The 22,383-nt window shown below is 40.4% G+C and overlaps 1 protein-coding gene across 1 annotated transcript in view; it reads right to left on the reverse strand.

Moving 5' to 3' along the window:
- Positions 1-418: 418 nt before the first annotated feature.
- The window catches only part of VAPB (VAMP associated protein B and C), a 30,424-nt gene continuing 8,459 nt past the window's right edge, over positions 419-22,383 (reverse strand). The window contains exons 2-6 of the mRNA XM_068208014.1: positions 14,786-14,938; positions 7,344-7,447; positions 5,064-5,144; positions 3,789-3,965; positions 419-1,655 (exon numbers count right to left, since the gene is read on the reverse strand). Of these exons, the coding sequence (XP_068064115.1) occupies positions 1,497-1,655; positions 3,789-3,965; positions 5,064-5,144; positions 7,344-7,447; positions 14,786-14,938 (674 nt within the window). The 3' untranslated portion in view covers positions 419-1,496. The remainder of the gene's footprint in view (positions 1,656-3,788; positions 3,966-5,063; positions 5,145-7,343; positions 7,448-14,785; positions 14,939-22,383) is intronic.

Below are 22,383 nucleotides of genomic sequence, written 5' to 3' on the forward strand. Positions count from 1 at the left end.
GTCACTGGGTGTTTTTGGGTCTACCATTTAAGAGTAGATGTGAATTTACCTGCTCAAAGACTGTTTAAGCTACTGAATCCATCATGTTAAAGCATATTGAGTTTGTTTACACACCTTGTGGTAAAAGGAAGCTTAGAAACAAAATCACCTTATTCTAAAAGTGCTGTCAAGTGTCTGAACTCCTGAACCCAACTAACCTGGAAAGTGGGATGTTACCTTGCACCTCAGCATGGTTACTCTGAACAGCTTTTGTGTGTCAGGCTCACGATGGGATGGTTTGGTTTGGTATTAAAATTAGTCTTGAAAAAAAGAAATTCAGCCTGAAATCAGACTGCAAGTTTCCTTATGCCATGAACAAAGCTGTTTCCTCCCACCTCTAAAACTGTGAGAACAGGACAAAAGTAACAAAGGAAACATTAATTTGGGGGCTTTATTTAATTTTTCTTTTCTTGCTTTTTTTTTTGTTTTTTTTTTAAGATGCTACATAGTCAAACAAGATTGGTCTTTTTACGGCATAGGACTAGTTTACTACTGATATTTTTGTTTCTCCCCTAAATAGACTTATTTACATACAAAAACAGTTTCCTGACCACTGTTTCCCCAATACTCAGATGATCAAAACTCCCAACAATTGTGTAGTGCCCAAAACACCAGGAGGCAGAAGAATCTTGCACCACTACAGCAGCAAAGTTTTAGTTCTTGTCACTGGCTTTGAACAGGTGCCTCTTCATACCACAAAGAATTAGTCAATTTCGTGATAATAATAAGGAAACATGAGATGAAATACATTAAATAAGTCAAATATGCATTAAACATCTCTGAATAACATTTTAATTCAACTAAATGAACCAACAGCAATGTAGCTTGGTCCCTTGGTGAGAACAAGGCATTGACCTTTATTCTGAACGAGCCCCTCGGTGCTGCCCAGCTCCCTCAGTGTTGCCACAGACAAGTCTTTGCAGCTTCTCACTCCTGATTTAAGTGCCAAGAAATTGGTAACTTGCACAGAGTTGAAGACACCGACAGAAACTGTTAAATTCATGAGCAGAATGGTGGATTAACGTATTTTACAGAAGTTATCAACACCTCCTGCCTAACCCAGCTCCAAACATCCCTAGGGCCAGCTCCAGCAGTGGAGGAAGAGGTTTTTCTATTTTCCTTTTTTTTTTCTTTTTTTTTTTTAAAAAGAGGTAATCCAGCAACATGTATCAGGGCCTAAGAATGTTTAAAATGACATATACAATATTCCATTGTAGTGTTAAATCAGGATTTTCTCCCCCCTTCATCACTGAAGCATATTCTCTTTCATTCATTCCCTCACCATACATTTTGAACTTTCTAGATTATGTTACATAGTATTTGTGCAGGGGTAATTTAAAGGCAAGACCTGTGAGATGTCATACATTAATTTTTTTTTTAAACATTGTTATGAATAAATTTAATCCAATGATATGGCAGAACCATCAAACCAATTTACAATTTCCAGCATGCTGCCTCTACAAGGCTATTTTTCCTATAATTACACCAAAGACAAAGAACAACACCACCAAAGCAAGTAGTCTGGAGCTGAGCCCTTCGTCCTTGACAGCAGCTGCAGAAGGAGATATTGGGCTGTTTGTCTGGGGTACCTTCCTCATCCGCAGTCCATCTTCTTCCTAAAGGAAGAGATGTTGATTATTTCTAAGCTTTAAATATTCACTCTTCTCATATTTCCTTAGGTGAGAGTTATAGAACAGGTGAAAGCGCATTTACAGCTAAGTTAGAGCTCTGTTTCCTGGATAATCCTGAGAAGGAAGGGTGGTGAGGCAGGAGGGGAAGCCACACGCTCTTGGAAGTTTTGTCCTGCTAAGGGAGTGGGGAAGCACTGAGGAACCCTGCAGGAACCCCTGTCCAAAGCCTAGCGATGGCTCCAGACCGTCAGCAAAATGATGGAGGAAATGCCATGAAGGTGCTTTTCTTGCTCTGTAACAAGAAAGGTGCTGCTGGGGAAAATGTTTCTCAGTATAACTAAGATGATGTTGCATGTTTTTCACAAGCCAAGGCAATTACACTCCTCATTCCCCGTGTCACATGTCACAAGCAGATCTTCCCAGCCCTTGAAGGGAAAGCAGCTTCCCCATCATATTAATGCTGACATTTTTGACATGAACCTAATGGCAATAATTAGGATATTTTCTTGATAGGACTTTGGCAGCTCACCTGATTTAAAGATGAGACAACAGATAAAACAAAGCAACACCAGCAGATATTCTCATTTCAGGAGGGAATGATGCTCCCCTCAGCTGTCCCTGAGCTGTTGTGCAGCACAGCTGTGTGTTAGCACACTCCAGCCACACACAAACACACTCAGAGCACTTCAGGAGAGGGGAAATAAGTCTTTTGTGACTTAATTTGTGTCCAGCTGAAGCAACAGTGTTAGACTTTTTAATGTGATACAGTATTACAGTGCAAAAGTACAAGGTACCAAAACAAGTCTCCAGTCTATACTTAAAAAATACCCAAGAAACATAAAATAGTAATGAAAGTTACTGTAGTCTTCAGAATTGTCAGGTAAGTGAAGTTCAAAGGGCTCAGGGTAGGTCAGTGTTTCTCACTTTTGAATTTAAAGGGACACCTACATGATCTGAAGGTGAACTTATTTTTCTATTAATTAATTAATTTATTTACTAATTGAAAGCCACAGGCTACCCAATACCTCACTGCTGCTCTAATTCTGAATGGGGACAACTGACTTTTGTAAACAATAAAATGCTGTTTACATACAACACACTTTACATAGAAACAACAGATTTTCATTTAAAATATTTTCATTTCCTTCTGACAGTGACTCCAGCCTTACACTGACAGCACCTGGTAGCAGGCAGTGATTTAGCATTGCTTTCTGATGTTTTACAGGTGTTTTTAACACTCCACAAAGGGAACAAAGAGCTCACCTATCAGGGACTTTACTGTAAGACATCAGCTCAATTCTAGATAGCTCCTGTAGAGTGTTTAGTCAAGACCAATTTGCAAAAAAAAAAAAAAATCATATAGAACTTAAGAGTACTGAGATGCTGCCAAAACAAGAACGCAAAGAGAAGTTAGGGCACTGTCTGTTATGTACACTTATTATTTCTGTGCAAAACAAAACTGTTTTCAAGAATTCCTTCATGCATCAGCCAGCCAAGCAGCATCAGAGCTGAGAGAACAGAGCTCCTTTCACTGGGCTGCAAGAGTCACAGCATCCACACTTTCCTTGGTGCTGATATCTATGGAAGTAGACACTTACAGCAAGTCCAGCTACTGTAAAAAGAATTTTTCAGCAGAGTGATAAAGGCTTCTCCACTACTGGATTTCCCAGCCATGTGCTGGATATGACAGGAAGCCCATTTCCCATTCATCTGTCTTAATTTGGCCATTTCAGCAGCACATTACAGGTGCAATTACTGAAACACTCAGTATTTGCACAACACTGCCCTCAAGCTCCCATGGTTTGGGAGAAGGGGCCAAGTCCAACACTGAATGCTTAATTCAGACTGAGAAATTAGGTGGGAAAAGAAAAAAGAGGGGGAATTCACTCCTCTGGGTTGCTTCCCAATCACCTTCTGTGACTGCAGGACTTGTGCCTCCTTTCAAAGGAACCATTGATTTCAGCACCTTCTCGGAGTTTACAGAGAAACCTGAATTATCTTTTACTTTATAGACAGTAGTGAAATATTGTGCTAAGGTCAGGTAACCAAACCTTTAAGATGGAAGCTTCTTTTTCAGGAAAGGGGTAAATCTGAAAAGAAAACAACAGCAATCTTTACCTTAAACTGTTTATTCTCCTCCCGTAACCTCTGAACTTCTACTTGAAGCCTCTTATAGTCTTCCATTACTTTCTTAACTTCAGTGTCATCCAAAGAAGAACTTATTGATTTAGACATTACAGAGGAATCTGTCTTTGTTGCAGTTGTGGATACAATTTTATTTATTTCTATGTCATGCTGTTAAAAAAGGATAGAGTGATTTTTGGTTAGTTATTAACACCACACCACACACCTGATACATAGGAGGAGAATCAGGTAAAATTGTCTGTGCACACCTGACACGTGCCTGTATCAAGAGAAATAAACAACGTTTTGCTTTCTGTAACTTTACTGCTATCCCAGAAAACATCAGATCAACAGCAGTAAGTGAAGAGAGAATGACCTTGACTTTTCAGACCCTGCATATACAGAAATGTCCCTAAACCAATGGTCTCCTCCCCCTTCACTCCCCACTCCTGGCTGTCCCCTCTCCCTGTTTCTGTGGGGATGGAGGAATTTGCAACCCAAGCTGGGAAACAAAGTTCAGACCTCCCAACCTTGTTCCCTCTCCTGCCTTTGGATCTTCTCTATGCTCCGAATTTAGAAAGGGTTTCTCATAAAATCAAACCTCTCCCCAGCCAATTACATAAGCCTAATTACAGACTGTTCAGTGCAAGGTAGAACAACTGTGCCTTTAGTACCTGCACATTAGGAAGCATTTTTCAGTTTATTCAATCCATTATCAGGTTTATACTGGACAATACATATTTGCATTACAAAGCAACATGTCCATTACCCTAACGAGAAAGGACCCTACAGTATAGATGGTAATTGCAATATAATTCCTAACTGCATTTGTGTCTTCCTCACCAGTTTTCTATCAATGTACCTGACAAAATCAGAGTTGTACTAAGGAAGTGTTGGACAGGCAAATTTATATTGCTGATGATTATAACTGCTTCAGTATAAACTCTGAGCTTCACAACCAGCAATCAGCACTTTTAGTTTTTTTTATGTATTCTTTATCCTGCGACCTTTAACTAAATGAAAACAGATCAACTCAAAAATTGCTTTGCTACTGTTGCACTTATAAAGTTTAAACTGGCTGTTAGTTACACCAAGGATTACCAAGATTTTAAATAGTTTACATTGTGTTTTTAAAGGGTGATGCCATCCAGGCAGTGAAACAGAGGGATCTGTCTTGTGCTTATACAGCTGTGTGTACAATCATGCCATTTTACAGGACTGACTGTGGTATTAAGTTAAATCACTCAATATGCATCTGAAAATACTCACAGGCTTATCATTCTCTGCTGGTAGCTCAAACACACACCTAAGTTTTGAATCCATGAGTTCTTCCGGTTTTGCTTCTTTCCACTGGAAAAAGTTAATATTAATTTCACATTAAACATATTAGTACAATCAGGCAGACTGGAAATGCAGTGCATTATGTAAACAAATCACATCTTTTCACTCAGAAAGGACCCACAGGTGTTTATCACTCTACCATTAACCACATACAGGATGAAAAATGAGATCAAAACCAAAACTGAGTGGTATCATAGAGACAGACCAGACATTATGAAGCAAATCATTCTAAATAGTCTGAGACTTCCACAGGTAATTTATGAGAGAACTGGGAACCGTGTCAGAGTAATTAGCAGAGACAGGGGGAGTTACAAGCCTGCTAAAAAAAAAAAAAAGGAAAAAAAAAGTAAAAGGAGGAGTGAATTCAAGGGAGGGGAAAGATAACAAGCCCCCAGATAAATCACAGTGAATTCTCAACTCTCTGGCCAGTGAAGTTCCTACTCAAACTTTTCAAATTTCACATGAGCTTTTCTTCCAGACTGGAATGAAATACAGGACTGTTCTTCCCCCTCCTTGCTTTCCACATCCTTGTTTTTCAGCATCAATGTCTGAACAGCACCAGATGTGCTACATACAGAGAGATAACTTCCCTTCACACCTTCTCTCCCCTTCAGCTGGGGAGTCTGCCATAAACAAGATTCCTTACAACTTTTTAATAGGGAGCAGCAGTAATAAATCTTTGCTCAGTATCAGCTGTAGCCCTGAAGTGAAAAGATTTATTCTCAGTGATAATAAACAGCAAGAAGTGCCCACACTTCCATCCTGGAGTTCTCACGTGCTCCTCTTCACTTTGACCATCCTCCTGGTAGCTTGGTATTCCTCAGCATATCTCAAGTAGGTGACAAATTATGGCTAAGCCCATGTAACCTGGAGTAGCATTTAACTCATCCTAAATAGCTGAATCGTAGTTCAGCTCTTCTGGGGCTGAAGTCAGATCTATTTTGAGCTCCTTGGCTGCCTGTGAAGTGTTGAAAGCTTTATAGTACTCCCATAACTGGTCTCACCTGTTCATCCAGAATAGGAAGAGATCTGGAGAGTGGTAACAAAACTGAGAACTGATCAAAGTGTTACAGGAAAAGGAATCCTATCGGTCTGGAGAGCTTTAGAAAATTGAAAGGCCCATCTAGGTACTAAAAAACATTCTTTGCCAGCAGAAAAACATTTGTCATGGTATAAAGTAACTCATAAAAATTAAAGAGCTTGAAAGAAAGGCAGACTGACTTATCTTTCTAGTGATGCAGACATTTTATTACTATTGCTGTTTCTCCCACTGGATCTTATTTTGAGCCCATTAAACAAATACAGTTCCATAAATCAGTTTCAGAAGGGAAATTATTAACCTGCAGAGTGCCCCAGCTTTAAGAAGCTATTCAGAAGAAGACACATTGTAAAGACCACTGTAGAGTATTTTTGGGTTGGCTTTTTTAAGTGGCACACACAAGCCACACACTTTTAGAGTAATGGTCTTTTTCCTTTTTATGTTGTGTCCTCAATAGCCACTGAATGTTCTCTCAAGCTAACAAAAGCTAGGCTACAGAGAGCTTCCTTGTGCCTTCTTCTGGGGGCAAACCTTGCTGAAACCCAGCAGCTGACACAGTGGTTTACTCCTTTGCACATTGTCTTACTGTAGCCTGACATCTTATTTTTATGTCTTTTGTCCTTCTCTGCTCCAGCACCTACATATTTCTACTGCTCTCATTTGTAATCCACAGGACAGAATCTGTGAGGGCCTTTTATTTACAAAGCCACAGCAGACATAGGTAGGAATAAAGAAAAATTCAATACTTGTAAATCATCCTCGTGCATCTTGCAAAAGGAGCTGCTCAAGAGAAGACTCAAGACTGAGAGTAGATGCATAAAATTATGCCACAGACTTAGAATATATTCTGTATATCCTTAGAATATATGGTTCCAGCTGGCCTTTCTAAAGAAGGATATATTGCAAAAAACTACAACTACTTGTTTCATGGCTTGGCATCCCATTACTGACAGCAGCTTCCTAAAGAAGCAACCACAGACAACAACTCTCAGTGCAAGATTCCTGGGGCTCAAAATAACAGAAAACTGCTTGCCATGCAGAGATGGAAATCTGGAAAAGCTTTCAAGGACCATTCCAGTGTGGTTTGACAACATCCCTTAATGCAGTCAAAGGACTTACAAAATCCTACAATTAGAAAGAAATCCATTTTAATTAATTTCAATACTTACTACTGCTTCCATATCTGAAGTATCATTTGGAGCAAACATAGACTGAACCATAAACTTGTGTTTACTTTTCTCATTAGGGTCATAGTCAAAAGGCTGTAGCATCACTGGAAGAAAAAAACCCAGAACACATTGCATTAACATTGCTCTGGTGCAGAGTCTGATGACACAGTTACCAGATGTCAGAAAAACAAACATTAAAATGGTTTCAAGTTGTCCGTTGTTAAGACCAAAGCAGCAGCTGAGATCAGGAACCTCACTTTAAACCAGAATTTTGAAAGGAGGCTAGAGAAACAGACTTCCTCAGTCTGTCTAGACTTTGGTATGAGAATTCTGGAAACGCTGATCACTCTACATAATTCAGTACACAGCTACAGCAAGATAACAATAGTCATTTATAGGAAATAGGATCATTTACATATCTTCTGGGACAGAGGGAAACATTCTCCAAGACAGCATCTTTTTGTCTTGCTCCATCCTTGGGGCAGAAGTAAGAAGCATTTTGATGAGCTGTATACACAGTATTGCTGACGGTGCCCGAGAAAAGCTAGAGAGGCAAAGTCAAACATTGGAAACCTTGAGGTTCAAGTCTCGGGATGGAAATTTCCTCTGCAAAGTTTAAGAGCCTCATGGCATTTGATTTATCAAGTAAAAGTATTTTGCTTCCACAAATAAATTACTGTAAGTTTGTTACCGATTTATAGCTGGAAGTTTATAGTTAAATGTGATGCAAGCTTTGCCTATGAAAGGTATGCAAGGAATGTATTTCTCTTCATTCAGAAAATAAAAAGCATTCAAAAATTTACTTATGCAGAAAATTACTCTGTTTAGGGGGCAGAGAGGAAGGAACAGCAGGTTTAGGGAGTGTATGTGCTTTCATTTAACTTTTTAGAGCAATACTGGGAATTCCCATGTCTTTGATTTTGGGTTAAAACAACCTGAAGAGGGACAGTTGAATCTTTGATCACAGTGGTCACTTGGAACCCCCTTACTTGCAAATGACACCTGGATATTCAGCTATCGGGGCATTGAAAAACATGAGCTTGGCTTCACCATGAGACAGAACATGTGGAAATAAGCAACACAGTTTACACAAACATGTTATTAGACACTGCAAAAAGCCACCACCCCCTCAAATTGAAAATGAAGCTTGCAAACACTGCCATTACTGCTAACAGAAAAAAAATGGTGTAAGGTTTAAAAATTGACATTTTATGACCTGTCTTACTTCAGCCCCTCAATTCAATCACTAAGAAGAGAAGCAGCTCAAGAATGAGGAGCATTTTCAAGTACTGGTGCTATTAACATTACGTGCCCAAATTCATATGCACTAATTGCAGGGGTTTGTCGTATAAAAGCAATATCCAGAGATCCCATTTGTTGCAAATGAAGGCAAGTCAAGCCCATTTGCCTCCCTTAATGAACAGGGTATGTTATGGCTGTGCCATCTTTACTGCGCACACAATCTGTGGCCATCAACAACCACATGCCTTTTAAAGCCCAGAGAGAAGGCAGGCAATAAATTCTCTCAGATGAGGTGCTTTAAAAATTATTATACATTTTTAGCTCACTTTGCAGTAGTTGGATATTATTAAAAAAATGTGTGCAAATTAACTGGCTACCTTTAAAACTATTTTGCAAACAGAAATGACTGCACTGTGAAAGCACAACTATTTCAACACTGCCTGACACATCACTGAAAAGCAGCAGCACAGTTTTTTCCTCCTCTGTAGCAGACACTTAAGTAATTGCAGTGTGTAAGATCCAACTGGATAGCCAGAACTATTCAGCATTTATGGAACTTCTATGATTGTGGGCTTTTTCAGTTCACTTTGCTGAGTGCAACTATCAGCTCATTTGAAAATCTTAATTTCCCAAGGGACAGTGCTGAATCCATCCTGGAATGCCAAATGATCGCTGCTCCCAGCTCCATTCACTGAACCACATGAGCCAGAGAGGGCTTGACAGCACAGACGTTGTTAGCACTTGTATTTTTAGATCAATACATGAAAGCCACATTGACACAAATTATTCAGCAAAAGTCTTGTAAGCCAGATGGGAAGCTCAAAAAATATGTACTTTTTTCAAGAGGAAACCAAACCATTTTAATATTTATCCACATACTATTGGGGTTTCTGTGAAAGATTAGTTCCATAAAACTGCCCTAATTGCTGGAGAAATTGCTAGTGGGAATGTGGCTCCTTTGTTCTGAATGGAAATCACAAACCTTATGCAAAAATTATGTGAGAAGTATGTTCCTACAGAATGCCTTGGAACATCAGTTGTCATATCTGGTCAGAAGCTTCAGCTTTCATCACTAATCAGATTTTGAAGAAACGAAATTATTAATGTGATCTTCAAGTTTACAGTCAGCAGCATCCATCAGGCAGAGATATATCTCAACCACTTCCCAAGCTGCTCACCCCACAGCTCGAGCACCAGCACTGTTTTAACACAAGCAAAAACTGCAGAGTCACTGAGAGATCAATGGACGTGGGTTTTCTCACACATTCCTGCAATATCCCCAGCATTTTATGCTCAGTAGAGAGCTAAGGAGAGGCACTGACCACCCAATACACTCCTTCTTTTCCAGAGAAAAATTTACTGGCAAAGTCAGTTAAAATTAGTTAGTTACAATGACAGAAGCATTAAACTCCTCTGGTTTTCCTAGAATAAACCAGCTTTTTCAAAGAACAGAGGAAATCTGAAGCAGGGAACACCTTTAACACCTGCTAGGATCTAGCTGTCCTTTCCAAGAGCAGAAGGAACAGAAAAGTCTCCCAGCTCAGATAGACAGCAACCTTCCTCTAGTTTCCATCTAAATTTATTAATGGCCTGTTTACTTGGTCCTGGACCAACACTGCCCCAATGCTGAAACACAGAAGGGGAAGAGCCATTTACTTCTGGTGCCCTCCAAGCCATCAATCACAGTAACTCCTGGCCTACTGGTAAACTTCAGCCAGACTTGGTGGGCTCTCTCTGGGCCAGGCTCCCCATTCATCCTCTGCACCTGTTTTGGTTTGAGCTCCTCTAATTACACATGCAGGAAAATTTACTAGTGCCTGGAACCACAGCATTTGTGCCCTCTCACCTCTTCCCTTATCCAGTTGTATGATGCTACATCTGCCTTACTAACAGCCACATAATCTCATTATTATTATGGCTATTATCTTGCTCACCCCAATCAGGCCCCTTCATTCAACAAGCTTGCAATTGCAGCCAGACTATTTTATTCTCCAAATATGTGATTTTCAGATTTTCTAATGAAACTCATCCCGTTTCTCTTACTGTAACCTTCAAGGACACCTAATTCTGCTGTATATCTTCAATCTCTCAACTTTACAACATCAGCGTTTTTAGTGTACTCTTTGTTTCAGAATTGCTTGTAAAAGCATTAAACAAGTTTAGGACCAAGAATCACTCCCAAGAAACATCACTAGTAGCTCCCTGCTATCACATTTCCATCCACAGCACTATTCATTCTTAAGCAACTCATTCAACAGACTACCGATTTGTTTTTTCTTTTCTACCTTTATCAATCATTTTCCCAAGTGGCACTGCATGGAATTCTTCATGAAATCCCAGAAACAGGGGCAAGCCTCAAGTTCCTTGTGGAATTCCATCAGCTCTGGCAAAGGTGAGCAAGGGACACTCACATCTGCAGAAATGAGCAGAATCCATTGCACCATGCCACCTTTGTTTCATGTTTACATAAATAAACATAACATTTCTGTAAATATTTCAGTAATACTAAGAAGTGTTGCATTTGTGAAGATCAAGATAGAATTTTAAAGCAGACAGGCAAGAACAACCCAAAACTTGGTGGTTTTGGCTTGGAGACCTGTGGGAGCAGGGCACAGGAGTGACACTGCCAAGGAAAGTTTGGGAATGCAGCAGTGGATGGGACACCATCCCGAGGGAATGGGGCAGACCCGCTGTGACTGCAGAGCACAGGGCTGCACCTCCATTCCTGCCTTTTCAAAGTCAGGAATGCTCAGAAAAGACTAAAAATCCCCCCCTGGATATTCGACAGCAACCCAAGGCTAATGTCAGCTCCTCCTGCCTTCTAGGAGGCGCGTTCAGACTGCTCTCTTCAGTGGGACACTGTGCACAGATGGCACCATCTGCAATTCCTCTCCCCTCCTTATACATCGACTGCAGACTCACCAGCATCTGCTGGTATTCCTTCACTTTTCCTTTGTAATCCATTCATGGCTGTGATTTAGGTTTCAAAGCCACAAAATCAGCTATCTTTGCTGAAATCAGAGGTGCTTGGCAGCAGTGGAATGTGTGCAAATACTCCTTTCCCAAGCATTGCAGCCCCAGTGCAACGGAATCAGATGACAGTGCACACACACGCTTCCCGACAGTTACATAAACTCAGCTGTTAAAATTACATGCCATTATATAACAGGTGAAAACACGGGCTCCAAACCTGACATCCCAGCAGGCAGCACATGCTGACAGGGCCTCAAATGCTGGTATTTAGCAAAAGCTGTGATATGGCATAAGAAGGCAGCATTTGAGACTCCACTAGATTAAAGTGAGCTTTATTTTTCTAGCATTTTGTGAGTTTTTAAATGAGCCATCCTATTAGTGTGAAATAAAGTGCAACTGCTGCCTCTTAGAGCAAAATATCTTCTCATATACTTAGAGCAAAATAGTACAGACACAGTTTCACAGGAGTATAACAAAGGCATCTGGTTACTACAGAGCAACAAGGAAGAGGCTGTCCCAAATTCAGCTCCAGGCAATAATATTCCCTGAGACTAACAAATGCTGAAGCACTGATTTTTGGGAGACAAGGTGCAGCATCAATGCAGTGCTGTCAGGGGCTGTGGTAAAGCCAGTCAGCAATTGTGAAGGGAACAGATTGCATATAGTAAACACAACCCAATTAGCTTAAGTGTCCAGAAGTTACTGTATTAACTATATTTTAAATCATGTCTCATCAGTAGAATTTTCACTAGATTTGGAGGAATTCAAGTCCTATTTATTCAAGTCCTATTTTTATGCCCTGTGCAAGACTTGAATTAAATGACTGAAAAGGTAACTGATTTAGAGGCAAAGAAACAAATTCTATTTATTTTTCACTTCATTAACTCCAAAATCAGTCTTTTGTTCTGAAGCAATACTACTCCAAAGCAAAGCTTAAACACATCTTCCTCCCTTTCTGTGAATCTGAAAACAATTCTATTTTGCAAGTTAGTAACAGTCCCCTCTTTTGATCCCTTCCATCCAAAGGATCCCATTTGCTGATCAAAACCACAGACACTGCCTTCCTCAAGTCCAAGATTAGGTCCCATGCATGGTTTGAAGGAGTTTAATATATTACTTAAGGAACAATGGAAGTGTGCTACTTGCATTTTTAAATATAATGTTAATGTAAGGACTGGCAATTAAGATTGTTATTTATTACTACTGTTAATATCAGCATGGAAATATTAGAACACACATGTGAACTTGTGATTAAATACACCACAACCACTTTCCAAAAATTTTCCAAATCATAAATCACTATGAATAAGGTTATCAGAAAAGGGAAATCCTTAAAGCTGTGTAAGCAAGAGCAAAGCACAGCTCAGGGTTAGCACAGCAGTCTTCTAAGGAGATACTTTAGCCCTGGACCACATCCACACTCTACCTGGTGTGCCACTGGGAAGGGTCAGGCTGGAAAAGCAAGGTGCTGCTAGCATAACAAGAGATGGCTCCTACAACACTTGCCTGCACTCTATTTGCTCAAGGTGGAGGCTAAGGGGCACTTGTGAGCAAAACTCAACACTAAGATCAAGACAACATTTCAAAAAGCCTGGTAAGAGCCTGCAAAGGAAGTAGGCTTTTAATTTTCAAAGTTCATCTGCAAGATGAAAAGCATCCACATCTTTATAGCACGAAGATAATTTGTAGCTAGAAACCATGCTAATTTTCATTATCATTTCATTGATTTCAGAGCATTTGATATGCTTGCCTGCAGCTAGTATAGATGACAGACAGCTTTACTTGGGAATTGTTCAGACTTTTTAAATCTCCATGTCTCTCCAGAGAGCTTTTTCATTTACATATTAGTCATTTCAGAGCTCACTGGGTACGTGCTGGCCTCTCCTGAAGCAGAAGTGCTTTGCCTGCCCCACCTGGAGCTCCCACCACTCCCTGGTTACCTCCTCACCGACATTCCCCTGGGATTAACTGCAAGGGAGGCACAATCCTGCAGCCCTCTGAACACTCAATTTGACACCACAGAAATCCCAAAGACAACAGATCAATGAGTGTGCAAATATGGGCATGTATAAGAAGACTGAGAGGATTAGAGTTGCTTAATTTTACAGTGCAAAGTGGTTTTGGGATCAATTTTTAGTTTGTTGAAGCTAGCTCTCTCCAAGGGTGAGGTGTTTAAATATTTTACATTTTATTAAGTAAGAAACTGAGCTCTTAATTTTTACATGTTAATTTTTTTCAAGTAAAAAGCAGTGGTTTTAACTTCCCAAAATTTTATCCCAGCATAAAAGAGGTTGGTAGGAGCAAACTGCATAACCTATTAATATTTTTTATCATGCCAATATAATTTTTTTTAGGAATAGCAAAGCAAATCTGAATCTGTATGTTTAGAGGAATAATTTTCTTAACTACAGTCTGACCTCATTCATCCAATATGCCACAACTACATCCTTTGATAGAATTATTTATTAAGAACATGGATCAGAGAAGTTATTGAGAGAATACATTATCAGCAAGTTAATAATATACAGATATTGTTTGGGAGAATACTCAGCTCTTTATGCTTTCAAAGTAAGCCACTCCTTTGCTTTTCCATTACCAATCTTAGGCAAGTCAAGAGCTACTGACTCATTAGAGAAAATCATTAACTTTTCCTATGCAACAGCAAAGATTTACTCATTTGACATTTTTAACACCAAAGGATACTGAATCTTCAAGGCACACGAAACAAGCATGGTTTGAAAGTAAATGTTTTCATTGTTGGTTAAATCAAAGGCAGTTTGGCATCAGCCCACACCAGTCTAAACCAGTGGCTACAGTCCACCCAGTTTTATTCTTCCCTCAATGTGCTCATCCAAGCACTTGTCTGAGCCCGTGGTGAGCTGGTTCAGGAAGTTAAGCTGGCAAAAAACTAACTGTACAAAAATAATCCCACAGGGAGGGCAGGGCTGCTGCAGGAGTGGTTTGGATACACTGGCTGAGGCTGTTAATGAATCATATCAATCAGTTATGTATTTCCGCCTTTTTCCTCTCCAAAACAAGATGCAAGACCAAATCTATTACTGCTGGACCAAGAGAAAGGGAAGTAAGGATACAAGAAATGGTTGCTTCTCCATGAGATCATAACCTCTTGGATCCACCAAAATACTTTCAGGCTGCAAGGCATTCCAAGAAATAACTGATTATAAGAAGCTATTTTCAATCAGCAGAGAACCACTTGAATGGCTTACCAGAAACATTAATTGATGTTCCTGCATCGATAATTCCACTGTTGGGCCTTACACAGTATCTACGTGGTGCTGTGGTCTTAACTTTGAAGCACACATTTCTGTCCGTGGGGTTGCCGAGCTTCAGGTTTGTAGTCACCACATCTGTGAAAGGACCTGAGGAGGAGAGCAAAAGCAGACTTGAAATCACACAGAAAGCACTTTCCAAGCAGAGGCTAAGCAGGCTGTAAATCTCTGTTCACAAATCTTATAAAGTAATTAGATGTTCAATTTCCATCTGCAGCACATACAGATAATTGTGCACGCAAAGCTGAGGCTGCAGCCAGGCCCCAGCCCAAGAGCTCATCATTAACAGCAAAACAAAAGGGGGAAATCATCAACACATTGTGCCAACCCCACAACATGGCATTCAAAGGATGCCAAATTCCCTGCTGTGTCACAGTTGCTCCATTCTAGTCACAGAAACCCAGGCCAGCAGAGATAGCACATATACCCATGCTGTAGATGTAAGTAGTGAGTACAGCACAGTTTGTTAACCAGGCAAGGAATGGGAACCAAGGACTACCACAGATCCATCTGCACACGAAGCTGGATCTCCACAGATCCAGGATTCCACCAGGTATTCAGGAATGCCATATCAAAACCAGCAAGACAAGCATGCAGGGTGCACCTCCTTTTGCCTACCAAGGTTTTTATTTTTTTTTTTATAAACTGTCTTGGCAACTGTAAATTATAAACCAGAAGAAATAAAGTAGCCTACCTCACCCAGGACAGGAAATAACCATGTGGAAATAGGAAAATTTTTAGACACTGAGAGCACTGGCAAAGATTTCCATATTAGCAAAGCCAAAATCAAACCATTGTCAAGTTCTCCAAAACCAAGTGCAGGCAAATCCTTTTTCCTCAGGCTCACTACCTAATTGAAATTCCCAAATCCCTCAGGCAGAAGAAAGGCTGATTTCCTACAAGACACTGATAAATCAGACAGGTAGCACCCAACTACAGTGCTTCACAGATGGTAAAGAAGTAAAATTAAAAGAAATATAACCACACTTTGATCAAGTGTCTTCTCCACAGAAGTGATTAATTTGATGCCTGAATAAAACACCTTCATTTGTCCTCAGGAGTAAAAGCAAATTAGTAAAAAAAAAAAAAAGCATCAAACTTTTCCTTTCAGAAATGGCAACCTTAAATTGAAAAAGGGTGAATGATGATGACAATAAAAATACTGGCAGGCAGCATTCCACCACACTCCTCTCCCAGCATGGATGCCTTGATATAATTTAAGTCTTTTTCTTATTCAACACAAATTTGTCTCCTAAGACAATATTTAATCCAGCTGTAACAGTCCTGCAGTCCTGCAACCTCTATCCTTGATCCAATTTGTTTAAAGTAATTAGAAGGGGAAAAGCCTCAAAACAATCACACACATAATAACCCCAACCAGACAACAAGGCAGCACCACTTCTGTCTGCACCCTGAGCAAACCAGCTTTGCAATGCAATGGGAGCTAAAAAAAATCTGAAGCAATAAAATTTTTGGATCCCATGGCAAAGGTTTCACTAGATCTGTGCCTGGTGAAACACTGAGATGTGAAAGAGAATGAAACACAGCTGTAAAGTTTTCTCTGTGTTCTGCATGCAGGGAGAGACTTTAATCAATGGAAAATAACTGGCCAGAAGCAGCCACGAGTTGTTGAAGAAGTTAAGCCAAACCATCAGAAAAATCCAGCAAACATTTAGGTGTGTAAGGACAGTAGCAGATCTTCAAACAGCCCTTACTGAGAGAAATCTGACATTTCAGAAGAAATTATAGCACGCCTATGCAATAAGGAAGTGTCTTTACTAAAAAATTACAGCTTGAGCTGTTCCAGCACAGGGGGAGGGCTGGCTGTACAAAGCCCTTCATCTGCAGCTGCATCCTCAGTAGTGCTTTACTGGTCTGCATGCTGGGATAGATTTCCTGGGGGAAATACCATGTTTTTACTTGGTTGATCCATGAATGTGTGCGGGATTTGTGTGCCCCAGCACAGAGCTGCTGTTTGAAATAGTAATACAACAACAATTCTGTGTGGAAAATAATTTCCAAATGGAGTTACTTACTGCTAACATAGATCATACCGAAATATTTGGCAGCAAAATCTTTCAGCAGACGGAATTCATTTCTTCTTGTCTGCTTGGTGTTTCCTCTTCTCTTCTGTCCACTAAACCCTAAACAGTTCCTTTAGCTACATTCCCCCCAAATTACAGGTTTTACAGCCACCACAACTGTACTAGAAGGTTGACATCTGCTTCCAGCAAACCTGTGGGCAAGCACACTCATTCTTATGGCACTGCTGTTCAAACTCTACAGCAAAGCAAAACACAGCAGACAAATGCAGGATTAACATGCCAATTAAGGTCTCCTGAAGTAAAAAAATAAACAGACCACAGGGTATTACTCAGGGGTAACTGGGGCATGGCAGTGAAATATTATCACTTGGCTGGCCTGCCTTTTAAGAGCAAGGCCCATGGCCTGCTAACTCAGGCTGAAATGAAATCTTGGTCGCCTGTTGTTGGATTACTACAGCCAAGGTTACAGGTTTTTGGGGAGGTTGGTGTACGTGGGAGAACTTATCCCAGGAGAGACACAAGCTAATTCTGGAGATACACCTTTGCTTTCCAAAATCTGGATTTGAGTACTGCAGATAAAGCTGGTGTGGGTATTAACAGTCATATAAGATATACATCAACCCTGGAGCTTCATTTTCCAATGCAAGGCATTGGGACTTTGGGAATCCTACCCCAACACAGTAAGAGAAAACACTCTACAATCTTTCTGGTGACTTTGTCTTCATTACAAGTGGATGGACTATTTATACAAGTATATGCAACACCTGGACAATGCTGGTACTCCCAAGGTGGCCGAGAGCACAGTTAAGCCAGACTGGTGCATCTGGATGGTCCTTGGGTGAAAGCAGCAACTGAAGACTGACTCTTAAAACCCACAACCCTTACTTAATCACATTATTTTATTTTGAATGTTTTTTCGATTGCTCATAATATTTCTAGATAAGTAGAACTCATACTAAGGCAGGGTGCTTTCCAAATGACAATTTGCTCTTTAAAATCATCCCAACTGTTTTTCTCATGTGTTTTTTAAAGATCATGAGAAGAATGCCACTGGTGTCATCCCAAGGACAAAGTTATGGGAAACAGGGTCTGTACATGCATCATCTGACATGGGGCTGTCATGGGAGCATGGAAGAATGTAGTAAATTGAATTTGGTGTTGAAAATCTGAAATACTCCACAAGGGCTTGGTGACTTTCTCCTGCCAAAATAAAGTCAACTCATGTTAATACAAAATGGGCATCTAGTGATACACAAACTAGCAGTATTACTGAAAAGAAACATCACCTCCTATACTAATAAAACAAATAGTAAGGGATATCCTGGTTTTTCATAGGACTACTTTTCAGCAGGGTTATTTCTGAACTGTGGCTTTTCACCCACAAATCCAACCCTTCACGTCTGAAGATCACAATGTTACCTCAGAATTTTCCACAGTCCATTTCCTATTCAAACACCAGTGCTGTATCAACCTTTCCTTAGAGAGCCGTTCTGCAGCGTATGGCATTGTAATATCCCACACCATTTTAGTAATGATAAAAAAGTCTGGGAATTAGGTCAAAAGAACATGATGTCAACTCTATTTAAATTTTAAATAACCCTCACTGCAATAGAAATTGCCCATAATTGTTTCAGCAAATCCAGGCTGATAACTTTTTGATGAGCACAGTACTCACTGTGAGTTCCTTGCCACTCGCTCCTCAAAGAAACCATGCTACTCAGCCACATCATTTGTACTACATTTTATTGCAACCATCCTCACCTTAACCAAAATTCCATGCTTTGGCATGGCAAACAATCAGTCCTCATGCTGTTTGGCACATGAAGGAGTTTAGCACAAGTGCCAGCAGAGGGAAAGCTTTGATAGCACAGGCTTGGGCAGGAACGTTCAAACCCAGCAGGGACAGTCCTCTGCAGATCTGTACCTGCAATTATCACTACATCTTTACAATTAACTACACACATCAGGTGAGCCACAGGGTTGCTTAATTCCTGCATGAGTCCATCTCACTGCTGAAAGGGGAGGTGGTCTGGCCTCTCATCTCCACCAGCTGCCTGTGCCAGTTGCACTGTGTTCCTCTGCATGGGCCAAGAGCAGAGCCAGGGCGCTGCTGGGGCTGGAAATTAATCCACTTACCAGAGAGAGGGAGGGGGCAGTGGGGAAGAGAAAAAGGAGAATCAGTTTCAGCAAAAACGAGTAGCACTCAGAACTGGCATCAGGGAAACTGCATCTTCCTGCACAGCATTCTGCCAATTTAAGGTCTCACAGCTGCAGGTTAAAGCACACCTGGGCATATGTGCTGCAGTCACACTTGTAGTGTTGGCATAGCTGCTGAAAGTAATTAAAGCACATTCATCACTTTTTTTCTGCACTTAAATTTAATGCAAATTCTCATCTGATAAAAGCTAGGCATTCCTAAAAAATGTGGTCAACTTTTCAAAGAAAAGCACTGCAGGAATACTTGACACAACTGGCAACCATAGATCCACAAGACTAAGAATTAATTCCTATCAAGTTGCCCATGTTATTCCCAGAGTGTTTTAGATGCACTTTCAGCATCTTCCCCTAAACAACTTTTGCAACTCTAGCTCACCACAGACATGTATCCAACAGCAAGGTAATTGGAAACAGCCAGAAATACAGGCAAAGCTTCTCATGAGATAACCTCTCTTGTACTTCCTTTGTGGAAAGCAGTGGAATGCAATAATAGGAGGGGAAGGATGTATTTCACCATGGTTTAATCCCACTGATGTGTCAGATGGAAGTCATTAATCACCTGACATATTAATCAGCCATAGAAAGGTAACTGAAGAATCTTTAATAAGGGAGATGGTGGAAAGCAATAGAGGGGAAACCTAAATTGTTTTGTGACTATTCTCAAGAGACCAAATCCTACTGTGACTGGTAGATGACCACATGGAGCAGTAATGAATCCAGTGAAAGAGCGACAATGGCCCTGTGTGAGGGGAAAGGATGGGGGCTGAACGTGATACTCATCCCTTCTCCATCCCACACCCTACACTGGCCCCTCTCCCATGGCATTAAGTGCCTCCCCCAGCTCTGCCAGCGCCTCAAACTGGGGATGCCCCTTACCCTGTTCTAGAGAGAGGTGTCAGCACCAAACAGCCCCCATACCCATCTCTCCATCTGATCAGTTCAGACTTTCTGCCTGCAACTTTTTTCATCCTCACATCCGAGTGGTTTCTCAGTTCCTTCACTGCCTCTGACAACACCAAGTGATTTCATTTGATTTCCATGGGCTTTCCCATTTTATTTTTGTGGATGTCTATCAGCATTAGAGAGACAGGCAGAATAAAACCAGTAGTGATGTGTAAGAGGGCTCAATAACAGGTGAAGACCTTGACTTACTGCACGCTTCTTTTAAAGTCATATATAAAGCTGATGACCTTTGAAGATAAACACTAAAATGAAAAGAGCTAAAATGTCAAGCAAGACATCTTGAGCTATCAGCCAGGTGCCTGAGAAACAAGAACACCCAAGATCCAATCAAACTCTCCCACCACCTTACTTGTCTTTAGACAAATCACTTAAGGGCTTGATCTTTGCTATTAAGAGCCTTAAGAGTTGACAGCAACTCCAAAACAGAAGCAGGTTTGGACCCTTATAGTTTCCCTCTCCGTCAAGTAAGGAGAATACTTACCTAATTGCACAGAATCTTGTGAAGATTAGTGTTTTAAACAGTACCGTGTGCCAAGGTTTAATCATCATCATCACCTGGCTCTGGAGACTTTCATAATTAAGTGAGCATCCGCAACTTTTGAAATCAAAGAAGCCAAAAAATCAGAAGCAAGAAGAGCTCGTGTTGCATAAATATCTGATTTCACAAGTAACTCACTGAGACAACCCAAATCCCCCAAATTTGGTAATTATTTTTTTAAAAAATCCTTATGTAAACCACATGCCAACCTTTTGACCTCAGCTCAGATTTTAAAAGGAATTAGCTACAAACCCCCAGCCCTGTGGAATCAATACTTTTACTCCCAGCACCCACCTCCTCACCCAAAAGAGCTCTTGAAACAAAGTGACAGGAGGGGAGTGGTCTCTTCCACTTCTCCTGTGTCAAACAGTGGATGCCTGGATGAAAAAATATCACAAAAATAGAAGCAACATCCACATCACTCCCTATGCAATAGCTGATGCAGTGGAGTAATTTTTTAAAGAAGTATGCAATCAATAAAGTGACTTGAGAGGAAAAAAAAAAGGGTGCAGAAACCCAACAAAATTACATGATTCAGATGCCAAAGTTGGAGCAAGGTTGGCAGTAAGTTACTCCATTTAGATGGATTAATCAGTGTCCTTCCCTGGCCTATTCTAGCATAAACTATTTTTCTCATGCTTAATTGGGAAAAAAGCCCAAACCCCAAACAAATATGAGACTGAAGACTATTTTCAGGCTATCTGTTAGTATGTAATTTTTGTCACCTTTTATCCCTCAGAGGATCATTAACAGTCTGACTTCACAGCTGTAAGAACTGAGAGGCCACACATAAGCTTGCCAAGAGAAATAGAAGAATATGTCCTTCATATAATTTTGGTTCTGGTGTCATTTGTTTTTTCCCAATTGATCTCTTCAGAGTTTTTTTCCACCCAAACATTACCTACAGCAAACTTCAACAACAAAATCACACAACATGAAATATCTTCTCTGCATCATGAAGTTAAACCAGATTTCTGCACATCCTTGCATAAACAAGAGACTGAGAGCAGCCCTGGGGAGCTTTCAGAGGTGCATCTCTGTTTCAGCTATGCTTTCAGATCCTTTCAGAACCAAGTGCCAAACAGATTGTATTACCTTGCTCATTCTCACACAAATATCACATGAACCAACTCTGTCCAGGTATGAAAACAGCTCAGGAAACAGTGGGGCAGCAGCTGCAGCTGCATCTCTTTCAATAACCACGTTGTAGCCAGATTCACTTAGAGTAAGACATCTCCTTTTTGTACACAGCCTGGAGCTCCATCCGTGGGCTATGGAAAGGACAAAAACAAAGCCCAGACTCCCAGGAGAAGTGGGGATGCAGCAACAGAGCAATGAAGCCTTGATGTGCAAACCTCCCTGACAAAAACACTGCTGAAGACTGAAGTCAATGTAAAATGTTTCCCTGGAAGAACCACCCTGATTTTAATCACCAATCCAAGCTACACTTTTTTTTCTAAAGTGATTTTTTCCTGGTCTAATTTCATCACTAATCTCCATTTCAAATGCACATTAAAATGTTAGGGAAGGAGCAACTTAACTACTCTAATTTTACGCTCACATATACTCCTCAAATAGAGAAATTTGATGTGCAACTTAAATAGCAAATGAGCAAATATTTTAAGTGCAAACTGTGCATAAGTTGAAAATACCAGAAGAAACAAACACAATTAGATATTCTGGGGATGTACAAAGAATAGCTGCTTTTCTAAAAAATTAAAAAAAACCCAGGCTGCACAAAATAGGCAGTGGGATACTATTTATGGCTACCA

This window comes from Anomalospiza imberbis, chromosome 17 (genome assembly GCF_031753505.1).
Source record: "Anomalospiza imberbis isolate Cuckoo-Finch-1a 21T00152 chromosome 17, ASM3175350v1, whole genome shotgun sequence".
In the NCBI taxonomy this organism is placed as follows: domain Eukaryota; kingdom Metazoa; phylum Chordata; class Aves; order Passeriformes; family Viduidae; genus Anomalospiza; species Anomalospiza imberbis.